Raw genomic sequence first — 24,614 nt, forward strand, 5'->3', positions numbered from 1 at the left:
GGTTCATGGCTGCAGCCCGCTGGTGGCTTCCCTCAGCCTTGCGCGTGTCAAGCACTTGCCCATCAGTCAGGTGCTGCTCCTTCTGCCTGGAAAGTTCTTCTCCCCAAATCTCTACAGACTTCCTCTCTCCCTCTCTTCAGGTTTCTGCTCACAGGTCACCTGGCCAGGGATGCCCTCCCTGACCACCCTGAATGCAACAGCAACACCGCCCCTGCCTGTGCAGTGGACACGATACTGCCCTTTCTGGTTATTTGTTACTGCTCACCTGGTTATTGCTTACCACATTTGGTTATTTGGTATCCCTTCCCATGAGGGGAGGGATTTTGTTTTGTTCACTGCTACATCCCCAGAAGCTACAACAGTACCTGGCATAAGGTAGAACTCAATAAATATTCACTAAGTGGCCGGCCGGGCGCGGTGGCTCACGCCTGTAATCCCAGCACTTTGGGAGGCCCAGGCGGGTGGATCACGAGGTCAGGAGATCGAGACCATCCTGCTAACACAGTGAAACCCCATCTCTACTAAAAATACAAAAAATTAGCCGGGCGAGATGGTGGGCGCCTGTAGTCCCAGCTACTCGGGAGGCTGAGGCAGGAGATGGCGTGAACCCCGGGGGGCGGAGCCTGCAGTGAGCCGAAATTGCGCCACTGCACTCCAGCATGGGCGACAGCAAGACTCTGCCTCAAAATAAATAAATAAATAAATAAATAAATAAATAAATAAATAAATAAATAAATATTCACTGAGTGAATGACAGTCAGGACCAAGGTAGAGATATGGACCTATTATTCCACACTGTCCCGAAGCACTCTGCCATACAGTTGGACAAGATATCAATAAGATCAGAGAGACAAGGGGCCGGGCGTGGTGGCTTACGCCTGTAATCCCAGCACTTTGGGAGGCTGCGGCGGGTGGATCACGAGGTCAGGAGATCAAGACCATCCTGCTAACACAGTGAAACTCTGTCTCTACTAAAATTACAAAAAATTAGCTGGGCGAGGTGGTGGGCACCTGTAGTCCTAGCTACTCGGGAGGCCGAAGCAGGAGAATGGCATGAATCCGGGAGGTGGAGCTTGCAGTGGGCCGAGATCGTGCCACTGCACTCTAGCCTGGGCAACAGAGCAAGACTCCGTCTCAAAAAAAAAAAAAAGATCAGAGAGACAAAATTGGCATTCTTAGCAAACAATATAATCATTTATGATGCAAATCCAAGAGAACCATGTTGGATTCTCTTGGTTGCCGGACACAAGATCAACATACAAGGATCAAACATTTCTACCTACTAGCTGTGACTAATTAGAATATGCATTTTTTTTTTTTTTTTTTTTTTTGAGATAGGGTCTCCCTCTGTCACCCAGGCTGGAGCATGGTGGCATGATCTCGGCTCACCGCAACCTCCACCTCCCGGGTTCAAGTGATTCTCCTGCCTCAGCCTCAGAAGTAGCCAAGATTACAGGTGCCCACCATGACACCCAGCTGATTTTTGTATTTTTAGTAGAGATGGAGTTTCACCATGTTGGCCAGGCTGGTCTCGAGCTCCTGACCTCAAATGATCTGCCTACCTCGGCCTTCCAAAGCACTGGGATTATAGGAGTGAGTCACTGCACCCGGCCGCAAATATTTTTTAAATGATCAATTTCACAAAACTCAACAAAAACTACTAGAAAGTACCAAGGAATAAATCTAATAAAAATATGCAGGAGGCCAGATGCAGTGGCTCATGGGTGTAATCCCAGTACTTTGGGAGGTTAAAGCAGGAGGACTGCTTGAGCCCAGGAGTTCAAGACCAGCCTGGACAACACAGTGAGACCCCATCTCTACAAAAAAATCTCAAAGTTAGCTGAGCATGGTGGTACACACCTGTAGCCTCAGCTACTTGGAAAGCTGAGGCAGGAGGATCACCTGAGCCCAGGAGGCTGAGGCTGCAATGAACCAAGATCATGCCATTGTGGCTCCAGCCTGGGTGACGGAGTGAGACCTTTTCTCAAAAAATTAAATTAAATGAAAATTAAAATATGAAAGACCTTCATAGAGAAATTACTCAAACTTGGATAGAAGGATATAATAGCATTCTTGAATAAATGGAGTAATAAAGTTGATTTATAGTTAGGAAGATTCAATATTTTAGTTATCAATTCTTCCCCAATTAATCTGTAAGCTCACTCTACTTCCAGTTTTCATCCCAACAGAATTTTTCTAAGGAACTTGATATACAAATTCTATAATTTACATTGGAAGAATGAAGATATAAGAATAGTTTTTCTTTCTGCACAAAAAGGATAAAGACAGAGCACTCACCAGATACCAAGGCATGCTACAAAGCCATGGTAATTAAAAGTTATATTAACAAAGCTGGGCACAGTGGCTCACTCCTGTAATCCCAGCACTTTGGGAGGCTGAGGCAGGCGGGTCAACTAAGGTCAGGAGTTTGAGACCAGCTTGGCCAACATGGCGAAACCTCATTTCTACTAAAAATACAAAAAATTAGCCGGGTGTGGTTGCATGCACCTGTAGTCCCAGCTACTCAGGAGGCTGAGGCAGGAGAATCACTTGAACCCAGGAAGCAGAAGTTGCAGTGAGCTGAGATCATGCTACTGTACTTCAGATGGGGTGCCAGAGCGAGACTCGCCAAAAAAATAAAATTAAATAAACAAATAAATGAAAATAGTTGTATTAACATAGAAGCAGCCAAAAGAGGAACAGAACAGAGCCCAGAAACATACCCCTGCGTAAGTATGGAATCTGCATCACTAAACACTGAAGAAAGAAAGAGACTTCAGGCCAGGCGCGGTGGCTCACGCCTGTAATCCCAGCACTTTGGGAGGCTGAGGCAGGCGGATCACTTGAGGTCAGGAGTAAGAGACCAGCCTGACCAACATGGAGAAACCCTGTCTCTACTAAAAATACAAAATTAGTGGGGCGTGGTGGCGCATGCCTGTAATCCCAGCTGCTCGGGAGGCTGAGACAAGAGAATCGCTTGAACCCAGGAGGCAGAGGTTGCAGTGATCCGAGATCGTGCTATTGCATTCCAGCCTGGGCAACAAGAGTGAAACTCTGTCTCAAAAAAAAAGACAAGCAATAATGTGGCAGAAAATATTGGTCATATTGTAATAGGCATAGTGTAACTATCCATATATATAAAGAACTACAAATTGATTTTTAAAGTACTTTTTGTTTTTTTGAGACAGGGTCTCACTCTGTTGCCCAGGGCACAATCATACCTCACTACAGCCTTACTCTCCCACACTCGAGCAATCCTCTCACCTTAGTCTCCTGAGTAACTGGGACTACAGGTGTACACCACAATGCTCGGCTAATTATTTATTTATTTTTATTATTTATTTATATACTTTTTGAGATGGAGTCTAGCTCTGTCGCCCAGGCTGGAGTACAGTGGTGTGATCTCGGCTCAGTGCAAGCTCCGCCTCCCGGGTTCAAGCGATTCCCCTGCCTCAGCCTCCCGAGTATCTGGGATTACAGGCACCTGCCACCACACCCAGCTAATTTTTGTATTTTCAGTAGAGATGGGGTTTCACTATGTTGGCCAGGCTGGTCTCAAACTCCTGACCTCAGGTGATCCTCCCGCCTCGGCTTCCCAAAGTGCTGGGATTATAAGTATGAGCCACCGCGCCTGGCCAATTGTTTATTTTTAAATTTTCATTTGTAGTATACATGAGGTCTCACTATGTTGCCCAGGCTAGTTTTGAACTCCTGAAGTGAAGCAATCTTCCCACGTCAGCCTCCCAAAGTGCTGAGATTTAAGGCATGAGCCATCATGCCCAGAGGATTTGAAAAATACTGAGAATCCAATAGAAGAATGAATAGAGTATACAAGTAATTCACAGGAGTAAAGTTTGAATGGCCAATATAAATAAAACTAAAACATGCACAGCTTCTCTAGTAACCAAGTAAATGTGAAATAAATCAACTGGTTTTAATTTTCCACTTATCAAGTAAGTGATTTAAAGTCCAACAAGATCAAGTATCAGTAAGTATACTAGGAAATGGCAACTTTCAAACACTTGGTGTAAGGATAAACTGATATAACCTCTTTGGAGAGCAATCAGGCAGAATTTATTAAAATATGTTTCCTCCCATCCAGTGGGTCTGTCCAAGGTAAGTACTCCAGAGAAATTCTCCCATGTCGTGGCAGAGAGACATGCACCAGAGTGTTGATGAAACGCTGAAAACACCAAAATGGCCCGGGCGCAGTGGCTCACGCCATAATCCCAGCACTTTGGGAGGCCCAGGCAGGCAGATCACCTGAGGTCGGGAGTTCAAGACCAGCCTGACCAACATGGAGAAACCTCGTCTCTAATAAAAATACAAAAAATTAGCTGGGCATGGTGGCACATGCCTGTAATCCCAGCTACTTGGGAGGCTGAGGCATGAGAATTGCTTGAACCCGGGAGGTGGAGGTTGTGGTAAGCCGAGATCGCACCACTGCACTCCAGACTGGGTAACAAGAGAGAACTCCATCTCAAAAAAAAAAAAAAAAAAAAAAAAAAAAAAAAAAAAAAAAAACAAAAAAAAAACCCTGAAGCATCATTAGGAAAATGGTCAAAGAGAATGTAGTATATGCCTATGAATTTAACAGAAATGAACTAGATCTCTATGTATCAAAGTAGACAGTGTTCAAGACATAGTGTTCAATATGAAATTGTTCTTTTTACTGCAGCTTAACAGTGGATGTAACTGCTTCTTTGCTGTGGCAGATTGTATTTTCTGAAGGCCCCAACAGTCTCTCCTATCCCTCCTCCTCTTTTAGAACCTTGATACTTCCCTATGAAGAGGTAGGGTCTAATACTCCCCTCCTTCAACCCGAAGCCCCGCCTTGGGCTTGGGACTTGCTTGTAACCAATCAAATACAGTGGAAGAGTTAGTAGGTGACTTCCAGGGCTAGGTCAGAAAAGGATGCAGCCTCAGGGTTCAACACACACTTGGGCCTGGAGCCACCATGCAAGAAGGCTGCCATGCTGCGAGGGAGCAAAGGCACGTGGGGGGACATACACAGGGGCTGTGGCTGGCAGTCCTGGCCTTTGAGTCATCCTTGTTTAAGTGCCAGGCACACACGTTAACTACCTTTAGGTAATGCCATCCCTCAGATGTCACGTCACCCCCAGCCCCTGAGCCTTCCCATCTGAAGCCCCAGGCTTTATGGAGAAGAAACAAGATGTTCCTGCCACGCTCTTTCTGAACTGCTGACATACAGAATCCATGACCATAATAAAACGGTTGTTTTGTGCCATTAGGTTTGGTGTGACTTGTTATGCCCTTCCTGCTTCTGTGTCTTTGCTCCCTCCATCTGGAATGCCTTTCCTCTCCCGCAGCCTGTAGATATTCTCTGAGGCCCAGCTACGAATGGTATCTCCTTGATGGAGTTCCTCACAGATGTAAGAGGGGTGACCTTAAAACTTGTGGCCATGGCTGGGTGTGGTGGCTCACACCTGTAATCCCAGCATTCTGGGAGGGCGAAGTGGGCAGATCACTTGAGGTCAGGAGTTCGAGACCAGCCTGGCCAACATGGTGAAACCCCATCTCTACTAAAAATACAAAAATTAGCTGGACATGGTGGCACTTGCCTGTAATCCCAGCTACTCAAGAGGCTGAGGCACGAGAATCACTTGAACCCAGGAGGCGGAGGTTGTGGTGAGCCGAAACTGTACCACTGCACTCCAGCCTGGGCAACAGAGTGCGACTCTGTCTCACAAAAACAAAACAAACAAAAAAACAAAAAACTAACTTGTGGCCACAGGTCAGGGCCTTGAGTGGATATACAGAATTTAATCAGAGAGCCTTGCAATTTCAATGAAGAGTATCATTCTTAAGAGACAGGAAACGTTATTCACAATGGCCAAAAGGTAGATGCAATCCACCTATCCACTGGCAAATGAATAGACACATAAAATGTAGTCTCTACATACAATGGAATATGACTCAGCCTTAACAAGGGAGGGAACTGTGACACATGCTATGGATGAACCTTGACGACATTATGCAAAGTGAAATACGCCAGTCACAGAAGAACAAATGCTGCATGGTTCCACTTACATGAAGTAGCTAGAATAGTCAAACTCAGAGACAAAGTAGAGGGGTGGCTGCCAGTGGCTGGGGGGTAGGAAGGAATGGGGAGTTAGTGTTTAATTGGTACAGATTTCAGCTGGGGAAGACAAAACAAGTTCTAGAGATGGACGGCAGTGATGGTTATACAACAATGTGAATTTAATGCCACAGACTGTAAACTTGGTTGAAATGGTAATTTTCATGTTATATATATTTAACCACAATTCAGAAAAATAAATTATCTGAAAAGAACATTGTCAAGTTTAAAGTTCTTCAGGTTTAGACAAGAGGGCAATGCAAAATCCAATCAAGACAGGCAGCCACCTGGGTGGGTGGGCACTGCTGAGTTCCCTGATCTATGTATTTTGGATAAGGGACATGAGCTATGTGACTCCATCTGTCTGTAAGTTACAGTAACTGATACAGGGCTATGAAAAGGGCTCCCTCTAGAGTTCGTGTTCAACTGCAGGAGTTCTGGTTGCGGTTATCCAGAAACATCATAAAAGACCCCTTCCCTCCCAGGTAGACAGGAAGGTAATACCAATATTGTTTGGTATGACATAATTTCCTTTGCAGGTAAACATCTTCTTGCGCTAGAAATAACTAGAATTAAGTATAGTAAAGGAAAGTTAAAGGGAATCAAACCCACAGAATCACCCTATTGGCATGAAGCAATCTGTGCACCCTGCCCCAGGCTTACTGTCTCAACCTGTGCTACTCAATACAGCAGCTACTAGCCACATGTGGTTAGTAAGCACCTGAAACGTTGCTTGTCTGAATTAAGATGTGCTGTAAGAGTAAAACATACACTAAATTTTAAAAGACTTACTATGAAAAGGAATATAAGATATTGCAATAATTTTATATTGAATATATGGTGAAATACAGCTGACCCTTGAACAACACAGGTTTGAACTGCAAAGATCTACTTATGTATCAATTTTCTTCCCATCTGCCACCCCGAGACAGTGGGACCAACATTCCTCCTCTTCCCCATTCCTCCTCCTCAATGTACTCAATGTGAAGACAAGGATGAAGACCTTTATGACGATCCACTTCTGCTTAATGAGCAGTTAAGTATATTCTCTTCCTTATGATTTTTTCCTTTTGAGACAGGGTCTCACTCTGTCACCCAGGCTGGAATGCAGTGGCCCAATCTTGGCTCACTGCAGCCTTGACCTCCTGGGCTCAAGCGATCCTCCCCGCTTGTCAGCCTCCCAAATAGCTGGAATGACAGGCACATGCCATCATGCCTGGCTAATTTTTATATTTTAGGTAGAGATGGGGGTCTCGCTATGTTGACCAGGCTGGTCTTGAACTCCTGGGCTCAACAGATCCTCTCGCCTCGGCCTCGCAAAGTGCTGGGGTGCTGGGATTACAGGCATGAGCCACCACACCCAGCCTAAAACCACTATTCTAAGAAGGGGTCCATAGAAAGTCTACTTAAAACAAACCCTGCCCACACAAAGCTGCCAGTCAGCTTCTCAGTGCCTCAACTGTTTATCTTAAATTTTTATTAATATATGCTCATAATTTTAAAAAAATAAGTGGAGACACAAGCAACAAAATGGACTTCATCAAAACTAAGAACCTTTGTGCGTCAGCCAGGCGCAGTGGCTCACGCCTGTAATCCCAGCACTTTGGGAGGCCAAGGCAGGCAGATCATGAGGTCAGGAGTTCGAGACCAGCCTGGCCAGCATAGTGAAACCCCATCTCTACTAAAAATACAAAAAATTAGCCAGGCATGGTGGCACGCACATGTAAGTCCAGCTACTCAGGAGGCTGAGGCAGGAGAATTGCCTGAACCCAGCAGGCAGAGGTTGCAGTGAGCCGAGATCGCATCACTGCACTCCAGTCTGGGCAACAGAGCGAGACTCTGTCTCAAAAAAAAAAAAGAACCTGTGTGCAGCAAAAGTCACCAGGAAGAAAGTGAAAAGACAGTCTCCAGAATGGGAGAAAGTATCTGCAAATCATATATATGATGAGGGTCTAGCACCCAGAATATATAAAGGACTTACAACTCAGTAACAAAAAGACAAACCACCCAATTAAAAAATGGGCGAAGGCCTTGGCCATTTCTTCCAAGAAGACATACAAATGACCAACAGACACATGAAAAGATGCTCAATGTCATAAGGGAAATACAAATCAAAATGACAATGAGATACTACTTCATCTACTTCATAGCCGTTAGGATGGCTAGAATTTTTTTAAAAGACAGAAGATAACAGATGTTGGTGAAGATAGAAACTGGAACCTTCGTGCTTTGCTGGTAGGAATGTAAAATGGTATAGCTTCTATGGAAAGCAGTTCAGCCGTTCCTCAAAAAGCTAAACATAGCGTTACCAGATAACTTAGCAATTTCACTCCCCAAAGAATTAAAAACAGGGATTCGAACATGCCAATCTTCATAGCTGCATTACTCACAATAGCCAAAAGGTGGAAACAACCCAAGTGCCCAGCAACAGATGAACAAAATGTGGTATATATTGTACACATAATGGAATACTAGTCAACCATAAAAATGAAGCCATAAAAATGAAAATGCTGTAACATGGATGAACCTTGAAAACATGCCAAACACAAAAGGACAAGGCAAATTCATAGACATAGCAAGTAGAGGATACCAGCGGCTAGGCAGAGAGGGTAATGGGGAATTACTGTTTAATGGGTAGATTCTATGTTTTAGATGAAAGTTTTGGAAATAGATGGTTGTGATGGTAGCACAATATTGTGAATGTAATTAATGCCACTGAATTGCACACTTAAAAACAGTTAAAAGGTAAATTTTATGTTATATGTATTTTACAACAAAAAAAGGAAAACAAAAATAGAAGTTTGACCTAGCATTTCTACTCCAAAAGAAATGAATATACATCCATACAAAAACTTGTACCTGAATATTCTAGCAGTATTATTCATCATAGCCAAAAAGTACAAACAACCCAAATGTCCATCAACAGAAGAATGGATAAATAAAATGTAGTGTGAAATGAAATATTATTCAGCAACAAAACGGAATGAAATACTGGCATATGCTACAACATGGATGAACCTCAAAAACATGCCAAGTGAAAGCCAGACACAAAAGGCCATATATGGGGCCGGGTGCAGTGGCTCACGCCTGTAATCCCAGCACTTTGGGAGGCTGAGGTGGGCAGATCATGAGGTCAGGAGATTGAGACCATCCAGGCTAACATGGTGAAACCCCGTCTCTACCAAAAATACAAAAAATTACCCGGGCATGGTGGCAGGTGCCTGTAGTTCCAGCTACTGGGGAGGCTGAGGCAGGAGAATGGCGTGAACCTAGGAGGCGGAGCTTGCAGTGAGCCAAGACTGTGCCACTGCACTCCAGCCTGGAAGAAGAGCGAGACTGTCTCAAAAAAAAAAAAAAAAAAAAAAAAAAAAAGCCTTATATGGTATGATTCTGTTTATATAAAATGTCCAGAATAGGCAAATCCAGAGATAGAAAGATTAGAGGTTGCCTAAGGCTGTGGGAGCGGCTCCTAATGAGTAGAGAGCATCTTTTTGGGGCAATGAACATGTTCTTAAAATAAACAGTAGTGATGGTTGCACCACACTGTGAATACACTAAGTGCCATTGTGAGTTTACTAAATGTGTATTTTAAAAGGGTGAATTTTGTGGTATGTGAATTATATCTCGGTAAAGCCATTACAGGGCAGAAGAAAAAGAGAAAAGAAAAAACCTTTCAGAAAGTCCAACAAAAAGACATGAGGAAGAAAAGGTGAGAACCTGAGGATCCACCCAGCAGGTACAGCAACTGACAGAAATTCCAGAGCCAGATAACAGAACAAAGAGGAGTGAGAAAATTACTTTTAAAAATTAATACAAGGTGGCCAGGCACGGTGGCTCATGCCTGTAATCTCAGCATTCTTGGAGGCCGAGCCAGGCGGATTATCTGAGGTCAGGAGTTCGAGACCAGCCTGGCCAACACAGTGAAACCCCATCTCTACTAAAAATACAAAAAATTAGCTGGGCATGGTGGCACACACCTGTAATCCCAGCTACTCGGGAGGCTGAGGCAGGAGAATCACTTGAACCCAGGAGGCAGAGGTTGCAGTTAGCTGAGATCACACCACTGCACTCCAGCCTGGGTGACAGGGCGAGACTCTGTCTCAAAAAAATAAAAATAAAAAAAATGATGGAGCCTTTAAGATTCTGAGGGAAAATTATTTTTAACTTCATTTTTATATTTATACAGAAATTGTTGGCCGGGCGCGGTGGCTCAAGCCTGTAATCCCAGCACTTTGGGAGGCCAACCCAACAGGATGGCTTGAGCCCAGGAGTTTGAGACCAGCCTAGGTAACATAGGGAGACCTTGTCCCTACAAAAAAATTTAAAAATTAGCTGGGCATGGTGGCACTCTGTGGTAGTCCTTTGCTACTCAGGAAGCTGGGGTGAGAGAATTACTTCGGCCCAGGAGTTTGAGGCTGCAGTGAGCTATGCTTATGCCACTGCACTTCCAACCTGGATGACAGAGTGAGGACATGTCTCTTAAAAAATTTTTTTTAAATTTAGCAAATGGAGTGTATTTTTTAAATGTGGCAACAGGGCAAACAATTCGTTTTAGGAAAAACAAAATGTAAAAAGAAGAAAATGCAATAATAATATGCTGTTAGGCTCTGCAATAAACAATATTTACATACTCATAGTAAACAGAAACACTGATTACTATTTAACCATAAACTGTGATGTATACAGAGGGTGGGAAAAAGGGAGATAGAGGTTGTGTGAGAGCTAAACACTCATCTATGCCAATGGTAACAGGAAATTAATAGAAATGATGATTAATTTTAAAGAGGAAATATAATCAGTCACATTTTTAAAAAGATATATGAAGACAAATACCAGAATATACAGCTAGTAAAAACTGAAAGCAGGGAAAGGCCCAGGTAGGGCGGTGGGCTGGATGTTTTCTCTTAGAAGCCTTTTAATGCTCTCTGATCCTTGTCTCTGTTTTGATTTTTAGAAATACTATTATTGTAAAAAGTTACTAGGTACTTTCCTCACAACAGTTCCTCTGCACTAGTGGGTGTGACATCAAAGCTGGCAACTGGCCTAGAGGACAGTGAAAACAATGACTCTGATGAGCCTTCTGCATCATCAAAGGCTGCTGTCCTCAGGGCCTCCACCATCATGTATGGGATGCGGGTCAACACCATTTGGACACTCTGAAGACCTGTCCTTCCTGAGTGTGGAGGAGTAGCTCAATGGGAACCAGAGCCTCAGGTGAACCAGGTGGGTGCAGGTCAACAGCCTGGAGCTTCCCAGGACCTGCCTTCCACCACCCAATCCCCCTCCAACCACCTGTGAATCTAGGCTCCCTATACGTGTCTAGCACTTTCTTGAACTAATTTCTCAAGAGAATTTTTGGAAATTGGCATGATATAGGTAGAAACTTAAGTGGAAAATAAAAGCATAACTTCTTCACACCCTGTTGAGACCCAGTTGGATCCCTGGTGCTTGGCACACAGGAAGCACTCAGTAAGAAGCTGTTGGCAGAGTGTGGTGGCTCACGCCTGTAATCCCAGCACTCTGGGAGGCATAGGCAGGTGGATCACCTGAGGTCAGGAGTTCGAGACCAGCCTGGCCAATATGGTGAAACCCCGTCTCTACTAAAAATACAAAAATCAGCCAGGTGTGGTGGCACGTGCCTGTAGTCCCAGCTATTCAGGAGGCTGAGGCAGGAGAATTGCTTGAACTTGGGAGGCAGAGGTTGCAGTGAGCTGATATCGTGCCACTGCACTCCAGCCTGGGTGACAAAGCGAGACTGTCTCCAAAAAAAAAGGAAGTTGTTGAAGGCATAATTAGGCTCCCACTTTTCTCTGTGTCTGACAGGTCATCAGGCCCTTTACATGCACGACACATTCAATCCTTACAACATGCTCACATAGTGAGCAGAGGATTATCTCCATTTTACAGATGAGGAAATGGGGGCTCAGAGTAACCTGACCAAGGGTTACTTCACTAGTAAGGGAGGAGTTGGGATTCAAACCCAGGTGTGGGTGACCTAACAGCCTGCACAACAAACAGCTATCACCAGCAACCCTTTCTGGAAAGAGGTTTGGTTAAATAGGTGGGTGGATGGAAGAATGCGAAGAAAGTAAGAAGGGATCTCAAAAACTAGCCCAAGAAGAGAACCTAAGAGACCCCCACTCAGAAGTTCGGAAGCTGCTGGCCACCAGCTGGAACTAGCTGCCAACACCTTCTACCCCTGCCCAAGGACCATCCATGTGGCACCCACCTTCTTCAGAGAGGTTGTTCTCTTTGGTCTCCTTGTCCATCTGGCAGCACCAGCCTTCCAGCCGCTCCGTTTCTGCCTGCAGTAGCTTTAGGAACCAGTAGCCATCTCGGCGGCAGGCCCCTGGCTGTGCCGGCTCTGCTGGGGAGCTGGAGGAGGTCTCGAGCCAGGGGTCGGGTGGGGGCAGCGAGGATGCCTCTAGGGCAGGGTCGCTGTTGTCTCCATAGGAGAGGTTGCGCTTGATCTGGGCAATCTTGGGGGCCTGCCGGGGACCGGCATCGATGCTGATGGAGTTGGGGTGAGGGGTACAGTCCGGAAGGCTCCTCTCAGATGACTTACAGCTTGAGTCATTGGCATCCTGGGTATCCGAGTCTGTGTCCCGTCGGGAGGACATACTGTGAGACGGGACGCTGCTTCTGTGGGTAGGGGGTGGATGGGGTGGGGACAGGAAGGAGTGAGTCACCAAGAGGGCCAGAGACCAGAGGCCACCTTGACCCGGACACACGGGAGACAGAGAAACGGATGCATCATCTGCTCACCATGCGCCTGAAGCGGGTCCCACAGCCCCCATCTCATTCTCGGCTCAGCCCTTGCCCCATCCCGCCCAAGCCCACACGCACACACACACGAGGACAAGGTCATAAGGTTGCCTGTTTACTGCAGTGGGGCCAGGAAGACCACCAGCATCAGGGCAGCTGAGGCCATGTCCTGGCCCAGCCGTGGCCCCCGTGGGTGACTGGTCTCACAGAGCAAGTGCTCATCTGTCCACCCGCCCGCCCCTGCCCAGCCTCCCATGCCTGGGCCACCACCCACAACCCAAACCCAGCTTGGTTATTAGAAATCCAGCAAGGGGAAGTGGGTTAGGGAGAGCAGGAGAGGTGAGAGCGGAGGGAGGGAGAGGAGAGGGGAGAAGCAGCCGCCACCTCTGTCCGACTTACCGCCAGTCGTCCTCTACCTGAACCCCGATGGACTGGAATTTGGTAGCGGGACTGGGCTCCTCTTTTGGCACTGGCTGAATGCAGTCAACCTTATTGAAGGACAACGACAGCAACGGCACGGAGACAAAGACAAAAATAAAAAACAAACACCACACTTGCTGCTGAAATTCACATTAGTGGGACGACGCAAACGGACGTGTGGACAGACAAACACGAGGCATGCGGACACTGCACGTGGGCCCGAGGCCGGACCAGGTTAAGCCGGGCACTGCTCATTCGCGCGGAGGCGGGCAGGCGGGCGGGCGGGCAGGTGGGTGGGAGGTGGGATGGGGTGGAGATGACTGGCTTTCCCTACTCTGAGGAGGGTGCCATCACATCGATCGCTTTGGGTCCGTTGTCCTCCGAGAGGTGGGAACCGTTCCTTCTAGTCCTCTCCTTCACACGCATCAGAGAGAAAAAAAAAAGGACGACGAAAGAGAAAGAACACACACACACACACACAAAGCCACAGCCGTTATCTGGTGTAGTTGAAGCTGGCGGCTGTCTTGAGGCAAAGATCACTCCCTGAACCCTGTGGCGGAAGCCTGGAGGGCAGGCCAGAGGCGCCTGCACTAAGGGCAAACCCTGGACAGCAGTTCTAGATTCAGAAACTGCCACCCACAGGAGCCACCGAAGTCCCTGGACATTATTCACACTTGGCTGAGGTTACCTTTAGCACTGGGTGGCCCTGGGGAGCAGTAGGAAGGACTGGGGTCAGGGCCAAGTGGAAAGCTGTCACTCCCTCCACTCCTGTGAAGTGGAACAGGACAACAGTGATGCCCTGCACCTGCCTGTCTTCTCTGGGACAAAGGTCCCGGGCCATGAGGCAGCCAGGCCAGCTTTCCTATCATTGCTCAAGAATGAGGGAGAACCCACACTCAATCTAGGGCATGAGGCACCAAGGGTTCAGGGCATCCTCAGAAACTGGGGACTCATCAGTCTCTTGGCCTTGTGGAGAGAAGTAGGGGCCAGGGAAGCTTTCTGGGACAGGAATGCAGCCACATTTCCCCTCGGCAAAAGCCGGCTCAAGGAATGCAGCATCACTGGATCTCCAAGGAGCTGCAATGAGAGCAAGAATGGGGCTGGGGTGAATCCAGGGAAAGGGACGCGCAGGACAGGCCTAAGAGAGTCCTTATCCCGGTGTCATTTTCTGGGTGAAAGGAATCAAGGGTAGTCCTAACTCTTAGGTTTTCCAGGAAGATAAGAGCGTCTGGTTTGGCCAGCAAGAGTGTGGGGCTGCCCAAAGATATGGGTGGTCAGGACCAAGGGTTGAAGATTAGGCTACCCTCTGTGTTTCTAAGAATACTACCTGTGCAGGGCAGGGACTGGACACTTAAGAAGCCCAGAAAACAGACAGCAGAGTCTCCTGGCCAACTCCCTCTCTGTTTATACGTGGGGAAGTGGAAGCCTAGAGCTGCCTCGTGGAGGAAACAAATCCAGGCAACTGCAAGAAATTGCTCAGTGAGCCTTCTCTGTTCCATTCAAGCTCCACTTTGTGTCCCACGCTCCTGCATTCCAGTGCTTTGTTATCAGCTGGGCCACATCCAATTGCTCAGGGGTGGCTGGAGGAGTCCCCTGCAGCCTGTGCCACAACACACAACGCCTCGTCCTCCCTGACTCACCCCCGGGCTTGGGGGGGCCCTGTCTCCCCCCTCACCCTCACCCACTGTAGCTGCCCCTCCCTCATGGCTCTGAACGTGCCCTAGTTTGGTCTGCAGGTCCAGCCAGGGCAGGGAGAGTCCACTCAATCTGGATTTAGAGAAACTCTTAAAAACTACAAGGCAGGGCCCAAGTTTCCCCAGCTCAGCAAACAAGACAGATTATTGACATCGGGTGCATGCAGGAGTGCAATGAAGCAGTGGAGGGGAAGCTGGCACACCTGCCCTGCTGACTTTGGCCACCTAGCCCTGGGGAACCATCGCCTGCCTGGACCCTATCCCATGGAGGGAGGCACTGAGACCAGCATCACCCTTCTCAATGATGGGCCTGGTACCTCAAGCCACCTACCTGTCCCCAAGGCCCGAGAGGGCTCTGGGCAAAGTTCCCCTCGAGCAACCCCCATGGCTCAAGGGCCCTGGGTCCTGGGCCCCTGGCCCATCAGCGTCTATGCTCCATGCTGCTCCTGCCGCCAAGCGGGGCTATGGCCTCCGCACCCGAGCTGACCTTGGATTAGAGAACTGTTAGGCCAGTCCCGCCTCCCACGGGTCAGCTGGCAGGGCAAAGGGTGGAGTGGACAGACAGACAGTGGACAGGCAAACAGTGGACAGGAGATGGCTGGCTGAGTGTAACTACATTCACTGGGACAACCCACTGGAGGAGCAGAAACACATGCCCGCAGCTGCTGACCAGCAGCACATGTGGGCAGACACCAGCGAGGCGTGGCTATGGGTGAAATTCGGTTTGGCCACTTGGGGCTGATCCCCCAAAATAGAGACAAACCACCTTTTCCCAGGAGACCTAGTGGGCCTCCACGAGATGTAATTACACGCAGGCAGGTGCACGGAGTGGGCTGAGGACACAGAGTGCAAAAGGAGCCCCTACTTGTATTCCTATTGATGACAGTTTCCTTTTGGGGGCGGCCTCGGGGTGGGACTCAGAGCTGGTCAGCGTCCCTTGTTCACTTTTCAGAGCTGCATGTTTTGGGGGTGGCTCTGGGGCCTCAGGGGCTGGGGCGACTCCGCCCCGTGTCACGCTGGGCGGTCGGGTACTGCTGTCCAGGCTGTCCGACGAGTTGCTCAGGCCCGACTGGCTAGTCACCTCGCTCTTGTGGTCCTGGCTGTCCAGGTAGGTGTCCTGGGCAGACTCAGTACTGCTCTGGACTGTGACTGAGATGAACGGCTTTGAAGTGGTGCGTGGAGGGACCGGTGGCGGGGTCTTCTTATACGCCACTAGGCATGATGAACCTGCAGATGGATGAGAGAAGGGCAGGGGAGAGGTGAGATGGTGAAGCCCCCAACCTTCTCAAGCCTCTTCCAATGCAGAAGCCCTGCCTGACTTGGCCCTAGCTCTGGCCTTAGCCATTCCATCAGCAAGGATTTCTGGAGCAGGGAGAATGAGGGTCAAGACAGCAACAACCAAGACAGACACACACAGGCCCTACCCACCCTCATTTGAGACAAAGTCTTGAGGGGATGCCACCACTGGCCAAAGATATCCCCCACATCAGTCACACACAAACCTTATTATCCAGCAGGGGCATGTACTAGGTGAAGTGCATGGGGCCACAAGGCTGTGACAGACCCTGACCCGTGCCGTGGGGAGGTGGTGACAACAGAGCAGATGCCAAAACAGCTAAGGAATGGTTAACCTTGCTATCTTCAAGGTCACTGAGAGACTCAGTGCTTCTCCTGGTCTTTTCCTTCCACACCACCTTCCCTCTCCCCATTCCCTCTGCTTGGATGCCCCCTCTCCACCTGGTCAAAAATGAACACCTCCGGCCGGGCGTGGTAGCTCACACCTGTAGTCCCAGCACTTTGGGAGGCCGAGGTGGGCAGATCACCTGAGGTCAGGAGTTCGAGACTAGCCTGACCAACATGGAGAAACCTCATCTCTACCAAAAATACAAAATTAGCTGGGCGTAGTGGCGCATGCCTGTAATCCCAGCTACTCGGAAGGCTGAGGCAGGAGAACTGCTTGAACCTGGGAGGTGGAGGTTGCAGTGAGCCGAGGTTGCACCATTGCACTCCAGCCTGGGGAACAAGAGCAAAACTCCATCTCAAAACAAACACATGAACAAACAAAAAAACACACATCCTTCAGGGTCCAGCTAACCCCCTTCCCTATCTTGCCATTCCCACCCCCACCCACTTCCTCGTTATGTGAAACCTCATACAATGGTCTGCCTCCCTGTTCTCCACTGAGATTCCCAGAGCCAGGACCTGCCATGGGTAGGAACCTGAACCATCTCTGAATCTTACCCCGATCCCAGCCAGGGGCTGACCCACAGCAGGGGCCCAGAACACCAAAGGCCCACTGCTTGCTTCTCAGACAATGAGAACTCTGTTGGCAATAGAAAGTGCTTTTCCAACAGTTGCTATTTGCTGGGAGGGTGAGGTTGGATCTAGTGCCTTTCTCAGCACCTTAACTCCAACTGCCTGTTGCCCGGTGAGGACTGAAACAAGCCCCTACCCTGGTCTGGGCCCACGAGCCAGATAAACCCTGCCTTCAAGGGGCTACAATCATGGTGACGGTGACAGCCCAGAGGCAACTCACAAAACAAGGCCCAGTATCACAGGAGCTGTGGACAAAGGACTGTAGAAACCATCCATCTGCCACTATGAGATACCATCACATAACCTATCAGAATGGCTAAAAAGTGACAACATCAAATGCTATTGAGAATGTGGAGAAACAGTGATACTACTGTCATGGAAAACACATTGGCATTTTCTTATAAAAATAAACATGCAGCTGGGCATGGTGGTACACGCCTGTAATCCTAGCTACTCAGGAGGCTGAGGCAGGAGAATTGCTTAAACCTGGGAGGCGGAGGTTGCAGTGAGCCGAGATCACGCCATTGCACTCCAGCCTAGGCAATAAGAGCGAAACTCCGTCTCAAAAAAAGAAAAAAACAAATAAACAAAAACCACTTTTTTACTTTTGGTAGAGATGGGGTCTCACTATGTTGCCCAGATTAGTCTCAAACTCCTGGACTCAAGGGATCCTCCTGCCTCAGTCTCCCAAAATGGTGGGATTATAGGTGTGAGCCACTGTGCCTGGCCTATAACATTCTTGAAATGACCTAGAGAACATATTAGTAGTTGCTAGGGGCTAGGGCAGAGGAGGTCACTAGGGAGAGGGTGAAGGGGAGGGCAAGGAGGGAAGTAGGTGTGGCTATAAAAGGGTAACAAGAGGGACCCTTGTATGAAGTGATGGAATAGTTCTGTATTGAGTGTGGGCATGGTTACATGAATGTATGCATGTGATAAAATTGCACAGCACTAACACACACACAAGTGAACACAAGTGGAACTGGGGAAATCTGAATAAGATGGGTAGATTGTATCTGTTGATATTCTGGATGTGAGAATGTATTAGTTTTGCAAGATCTTACTATTGAGGGAAATCGAGTAAGGGGTATGAAGAATCCCTTTGTATTATTTTTTACAACTGCATGTGAATCTACAATTATCTAAAAATAAAAATTTAATTTAAAATAATCCATCTGTTTATCCAATAGACATCTATGAAACCAAGGCCTTCTAGTGGATTCCAGAAAAGCCAGGAGCCCTCATCAGCAGAGAAACAGCTCTGCAGTGAGCTCTTTGAAAGTAACACATGCCACGATGTTAAGCCCAGGGAACTGGATGCTGTGCCTTGTGCCCAGCCTAGTCCAGAGGCGACAAAGTACTCTGAGTTCCAAGCCAGGGGCACTCACTTCCTACTCATCTGTTTGAAATGTCCCAGTCCTGCTCAGGCCTTGAGAAAACTCAGAGATCCCCCAGACAGACACCTGCATCTCTGGTTACCAACCTAAGAGCAGTGTGCAGGCAGAAGGACAGCTACCTCTCTGAGCCAAAAGAAAGGCAGCAGGTAGGCAGGAGGCAGGGCTCAGGTCGAAAGGAGAATGGCCCTCCAACACATCATCCTGCGAGAGGAGGGACACGCCTGCTCAGCGAAGAGGAGCGCCTGCGTTCAGCTGGCCATAAGGCACAGGCTGTGGACCGAAAGCTGGGTCATTTACTAAGCTGTGCTCAGCAGCTTTGCAGCTTTGTAACGTAAGCCTCGGTGCCTGTGAGGTGGAGATCATGACTATGCCCACTTTGCAGGTGGGGCACGTGAAGCTCAGGAAGGTTAGACAACTTGCTCAAAGTTGCAGGAGTAAGCAGCAGCCGCATCTGCTCCACAGCACAGCCACCTCACTCTGCTCTTCAGGCCTTGGGCCCCTCCTCGCTGGGCTGGGCTGGGCTGGGCTGCAGGTGTTTGGGGCCTTTACTCATCACCACACCCCTACAGCATCCTGCTGGGCCCCGGGACCAGTCTGCAGGGGCACAACAAACCAAAATCTGACTGTGGGAGTGGAAAGGGCCTCAACTGAGGCAGAGGCCTGGCTTCCAGTCTCCTGCTTGCCCTCTGGGCTTCTCAGTACTCTCCTCTGTTCCGGAAGCCGGGGCGGGAGGGATTCTCACTGGGTCACAGCATACTGTATTCACACAGCCCTTGACAAACTCAAAGCACTGCCCCATTCATCCTCTCCCTCAAGGATGGGTGTGGAGCCTCCCATCACTGTGATTGCAGGGAAGATCCCCTCTGTGAACGCCCTCTCCACTGATGCCTGAAATCCTGAAATTCTCTAGTTTCAAAGTCATTTCGGTGGTAAGGGTCCAGAAGCCAGGGGGCAGTGTGGAACCAGACTAGCCGGAGTTCAGGTCCCAGCTCTGTCACTGACCTGTTGTATGGCCCCAGTTTCCTCCTTGTAAAACGGGCGTGATTACGTAGGTTGCATTGCATAAGCTAAGGCTGGGCCAGGCCTAGGCTTGGTATCACTCATTTCTGGTACAGACACAACTGGGCCTCTGGGTAGGGTGGGGATGGGGGGGCGAGCCAAATTTCTACCACTCCCCAGCCACTGGCAGGGAGTCTGGGCTAGTTCTCTGACTGGCCCAGGGACAGTTTCTACCAAGACCTGGACGTTTGTTTAGAGCAGCTCTTGAAATCTATGGCCACGAGTGCCCAGAAGAGACAGGACTAACTCATTGAGGATTTCAGGAAAGGAATGGATTTGTTTGACCTAAAGTCCCAAACAAATGGGTTTTTTTGCCCTAGATCAGAAAACAGAAGCCAACCTCAATTTGCTCAAAATGTTTAAGGGAGTATATCTCCCTTAGGAGGGCAGCAGTTAGTATGGGGGAGCAAGAACTGGGCACTAAGCCTAGCTTAGGCTGTGTGACACCAGAGTCCTTGTTCCCACCTGTGGGGTAGGGATGACACTGTCCATGAAGAGTGTGCATGCAGCATTCACGAGGGTCTGGTGGGGAAGAGGCACACCTTCTTCCCAATGGAAGACAACAGGACTGCCCACAGCAAGGGTCTGGACAAAGGACTGACCCTCCAGCCTCTCTCTCAGAGCTGCTGGCCCAGAGTTCTACTAAGCACCCTCAGAGACCCTGAGCCCTGGGCCTAGGCAGCCAGTCATCAGAGGGAAAGTGACCCAGCCAGAAAGCAAGTCCAGGCCTGATTCGATAAGAGGAAAGCGAGCTTATCTTGGATCCTCTGTGTCTCCTGAGGCACACACAGGCCACAGCCAGATAAGTGGTGTTGACTAGCATACAAGATTTTGGGGCTTCAGGGGCTCCCTGGGGGACAGGCAACCCTCAGCTCTGAGTATTGCCCCCCTGGAGCAGGGAGATGGGACCTCACCTTGTACAGGAGAGCTCTCATTTCAAGTGTGTGAATGCAGGTAATATAGTGAGGAAATACATCACCCCAGCCACTTCCTCCCCTGCTGGGGCCTTCACACATACTGTTCTTCTGCCTGGAAGGCTTCCCTAGGCTACCCACAAGTTTCAGAATTTCTTCCTCTGAGAGCCTCCCCTGACTGCCGCCTCTTCTTCCACCTGGGAATCTCCATCAGAGCACTGACCACATCAGTCCACGGGCTTGGAGGAGTCACCTGACAGCTACAGGCCCGGGGCAATTGAGGGAACTCTGTCCTGACAAATCATGCCACATGCTAGGATTGGGGTTATGCCTCAAGCACAAAGGCTCTCAATGATTTGTTGAAAGAGAAAATAAACCTCATTATCACTACAAAAACCCTCAGTTGCCAAAAAACCTTTGCTATAGCAAAGGCTCCCAACACTTTAGTATCCAAGCTTCTAGGGCCCCTCCCAAACCTGAGCCCTTTTTGCTTGGTCCCTGCCCATCCATCTCGGCAGCTTCATCTCATGCCCCTCCTGCCCCCTCAGCATACGCCTTCCAGCTTCAGAGAACCAAATGCACAGTGCACCATTCCCAAACACAGCACACCTCCGTGCATCCAAGCCTTTACACATGCATGGGTTTCTGCTGGAGCCCCCTTCCCCGTCCTCCATGCTTCCTGCCAGCCCCTAAACCACAGCACGTGAAACCACCCATCCCCATGGGCTGCATGCTTGCTTCTCCTGACCCCCTCTCAGCCATGCAGGTCCCTCATGCCACAGCCCAGACATAAGCCAGTTATGCGATGCATCCTCTGTGCAGCCTGCTCCCAGCCCCAGGTATCTAGCTAAGCCTCCCTGCCTTGCAGCACCTAAGTCTTTGCTTCTTCTGGATAAGCTTCCTTTATCTCATTATTTCTGTCTTCTACCCCAAGATTTCATCCTCCAAACTGTATTTATCAGGTCAGAATGAATTTGTTTCTGCATTTTTTTTTTGAGACGGAGTCTTGGTCTGTCGCCCAGACTGGAGTGCAGTGGTGCGATCTTGGCTCACTGCATCCTCCACTTCCCAGGTTTAAGTGATTCTCCTGCCTCAGCCTCCTGAGTAGCTGGGATTACAGGCATGCACCACCATGCCTGGCTAATTTTTGTATTTTTTTTTTTTTTTAGTAGAGATGGGGTTTCGCCATGGTGGTCAGGCTGGTCTCGAACTCCTGACCTCGTGATCCGCCCACCTTGGCCTCCCAAAGTGCTGGGATTACAGGCGTGAGCCACCGTGCCCGGCCTGCATTTTGTTTTTTATTGTAAAGGTTATAAGCTGGCCAACCAGAGCTTCAAATAGGAGTGGCTGTGACTCCATTTCCCGAGGGATACGGAGGACACAGCAACCCCAAGAAGCTTGCCCCCTCTGCATGTGTCTTGGAGGCCAGGCTGAACTTGGCCCTGAGGCCTAACACGGGCCTCATGCCTGCTGGCTCCCAAGTGCCTGAGGGGGCAAAGGAGAGGCGGTCTACACTCCTCAAGAGGAACAGATGCCATGGGACCACAGACAACCTGGAAGCCATGGCTCAGGCTTTACAGCAAAAACAGTGGGGCTGGGCTCAAGGCCCCCATGAATGGATGAAGCTGACCCCAGAGACAGGCAGACTCCCTTAACTCCCTTTGCTGGTACTGCCAAGCTAGGGAAAAGGCTCATTAGTGGAAAGGCTGAGGGCTGGTTAAGATCCCACACCCTCTCCCAGCCAGCAAGTAACTTGTCAAACCACACAGCTAAATTGGGCAACTCATCTGTGTGCTATGATAAAAACAGAGCTCAAAGACTCTCACCCACCCAGCCTCAAATCCCTCCCTCCTTTCCTCTGTTTCTTTCCCCCAAGGCAGAAGCAGCTGGGAAGAGAATTCCAAGCAGCTAGGTCAGGATCAGGGACACATTGCCTTCTCAAAGCCACTTCTCTGTTGACAGTCCATGTGACCCTCTCCCTTCCCACTGTTTCAGTCTGAGAGCCACCTCCCTCACTGTGCCTTAAGAAATAGCAACACTGGCCGGGCGGGGTGGCTCACGCCTGTAATCCCAGCGTTTTGGGAGGCCGAGGTGGGCGGATCATCTGAGGTCAGGAGTTCAAGACCAGCCTGGCCAACACGGGGTAACCTCATCTCTACTAAAAATACAAAAAATAGCCGGGTGTGGTGGTGTAGACCTGTAATTCCAGCTACTAGGGAGGCTGAGGCAAGAGAATTGCTTGAACCCGGGAGGCGAAGGTTGCAGTGAGCCAGGATTGCGCCACTGCACTCCAGACTGGGTGACAGAGCAAGACTACATCTTAAAAAAAAAAAAAAAAAAAAAAAAAAGAATTAGCAACATCAAACTTTACTTTCAAACTCCAGCAAGAGGGACTGGCAGCCCCTCTCACGGCAGCATCCTCCCAAGTCCTTCTGGGGATCCTCCTCTGCCCCTCACAGCCAGGCCCCTCCCATCCTTACCTTCTCCCCCGATCTGGAGCCAGCCTCCCTGAGACTACCACAGATGCCCCCTGGCCTTCCGACCTCCTGTCCCTCTTCCACCCCAGCCATTTGAGGAATCCAATCATGTCACTGTTTGAAACCATTCAGTGGCACCACAACCTGGAACCATTCAATGGTTTGTAGACTTGGAACAAACAAACCCTTCAGTGGGGGCAATCAGGGCCTCGAGGATCCGCATCTGCCTCGGACCCTAACATCCACAGAAGCCAAGAAGTTAAAAAGGTGTCAGGCTGGTGAAGACAAAGCCATAAAGCTCAGGGAGCTAGCTCTGTCCTTGGAGCCTGGTCCAGAAGCCACGATGCACTCCCATCGGTAATGATTCTGATGCTAACAGCTGACCTTACTGAGTGCTGACCATGGCCAGGCCTGAGCAAGTGCTTCGTATATAGCTGATCCTACTTACTAATTCTGTATGTGCAAAATTACCTACTCACTTGAATTTACTTGCAAAACCAACACTTAAGGGGCTCACAGACATGTGCCCGCTGCACACATCCCCAGCTGAGGTGGAACAAGGTGACACTCCACCTTCTCACTGCAGCTCTCATACTGTAAACAAGTGTCCTTTCGCAGGTCTATTTAGTGCTATACTTTTCCCATTTGTGGGCTTTCTGTTGGTGACTTCACTGTTTAAAATGGCTCCCACACAGTGCTGAAGCACTGCCCAGTGTTCTTAGTGCAAGAAGGCTGTGATGTCCCTTATGGAGAAAAGTGTTAGGTACGCTTCATCCATGCATGAGTCATAGTGCTGCTGGCCATGAGTTCAATGTTAATGAATCAATAGTATATTAAGTAAAGAATCTTTCAGCTGGGCACAGTGGCTCACGCCTGTAATCCCAGCACTTTGGGAGGCTGAGGCGGGCAGATCACTTGAGGTCAGGAGACCAGCCTGGCCAACATAGCAAAACCCCATCTCTACTGAAAATACAAAAATTAGCTGGGTGTGGTGGTGGATGCCTGTAGTCCCAGCTATTTGGGAGGCTGAGGTGGGAGAATCACTTGAACCTGGGAGGCAGAGGGTGCAGTGAGCCAAGATTGCACCACTGCACACTCTTGCCTGGGCAACAAGAGACCCTGTCTCAAAAAAAGAAAAAAAATCTTTCAACAGAGACACACACAAAACAAGGTTATGGATTGATTTGTGGGTTGGTAGAAACATTATGACCACAGGCTTGCAGTGACCCTATATTGCCCAGAAGAGCAATGGTTTAGCATTCACTATGACTCTGTGAACGTAACTACAGTGAATGAGAATCTACTTTAGCTATCCTTTAGCTGACTGAATCCTCAAAACCAGTATGAGGAAGGTTCCTATTTCCCAAATGTAAATGCCCCATGTTACAGGGAGGTGGAGATTTGCCTGCATTCACCTCCCAGCTAGGCAGTGCTGAGGCTGTGACTTGAAACCGGGGTGCCTAAAGGTTGACCAC

The 24,614-nt window shown here is 48.9% G+C and overlaps 1 protein-coding gene and 1 long non-coding RNA gene across 8 annotated transcripts in view; one reads left to right on the top strand and one right to left on the bottom strand.

The window, feature by feature from the left end:
* LOC115837960 overlaps window positions 1-5,251 on the top strand; it is a 71,706-nt gene extending 66,455 nt beyond the window's left edge. Inside the window, exons 3-5 of the long non-coding RNA XR_004033001.1 lie at window positions 2,175-2,327; window positions 4,103-4,116; window positions 4,679-5,251. This is a non-coding gene — a long non-coding RNA (uncharacterized LOC115837960). The remainder of the gene's footprint in view (window positions 1-2,174; window positions 2,328-4,102; window positions 4,117-4,678) is intronic.
* DLGAP4 (DLG associated protein 4) overlaps window positions 1-24,614 on the bottom strand; it is a 227,604-nt gene that overhangs the window by 16,660 nt on the left and 186,330 nt on the right. For 5 of the 7 annotated variants that reach the window (XM_030825921.1, XM_030825920.1, XM_030825917.1 and 2 more), the window contains 3 exons: window positions 15,845-16,206; window positions 13,265-13,353; window positions 12,330-12,742 (listed from right to left, as the gene is read on the bottom strand). In XM_030825921.1, the coding sequence (XP_030681781.1) occupies window positions 12,330-12,742; window positions 13,265-13,353; window positions 15,845-16,206 (864 nt within the window). Of the gene's footprint in view, window positions 1-12,329; window positions 12,743-13,264; window positions 13,354-13,619; window positions 13,700-15,844; window positions 16,207-24,614 lie in introns of all 7 variants that reach the window. The other 2 variants (XM_030825922.1, XM_030825919.1) reach the window with 1 other exon arrangement.

This window comes from Nomascus leucogenys, chromosome 13 (genome assembly GCF_006542625.1).
Source record: "Nomascus leucogenys isolate Asia chromosome 13, Asia_NLE_v1, whole genome shotgun sequence".
In the NCBI taxonomy this organism is placed as follows: Eukaryota; Metazoa; Chordata; class Mammalia; order Primates; family Hylobatidae; genus Nomascus; species Nomascus leucogenys.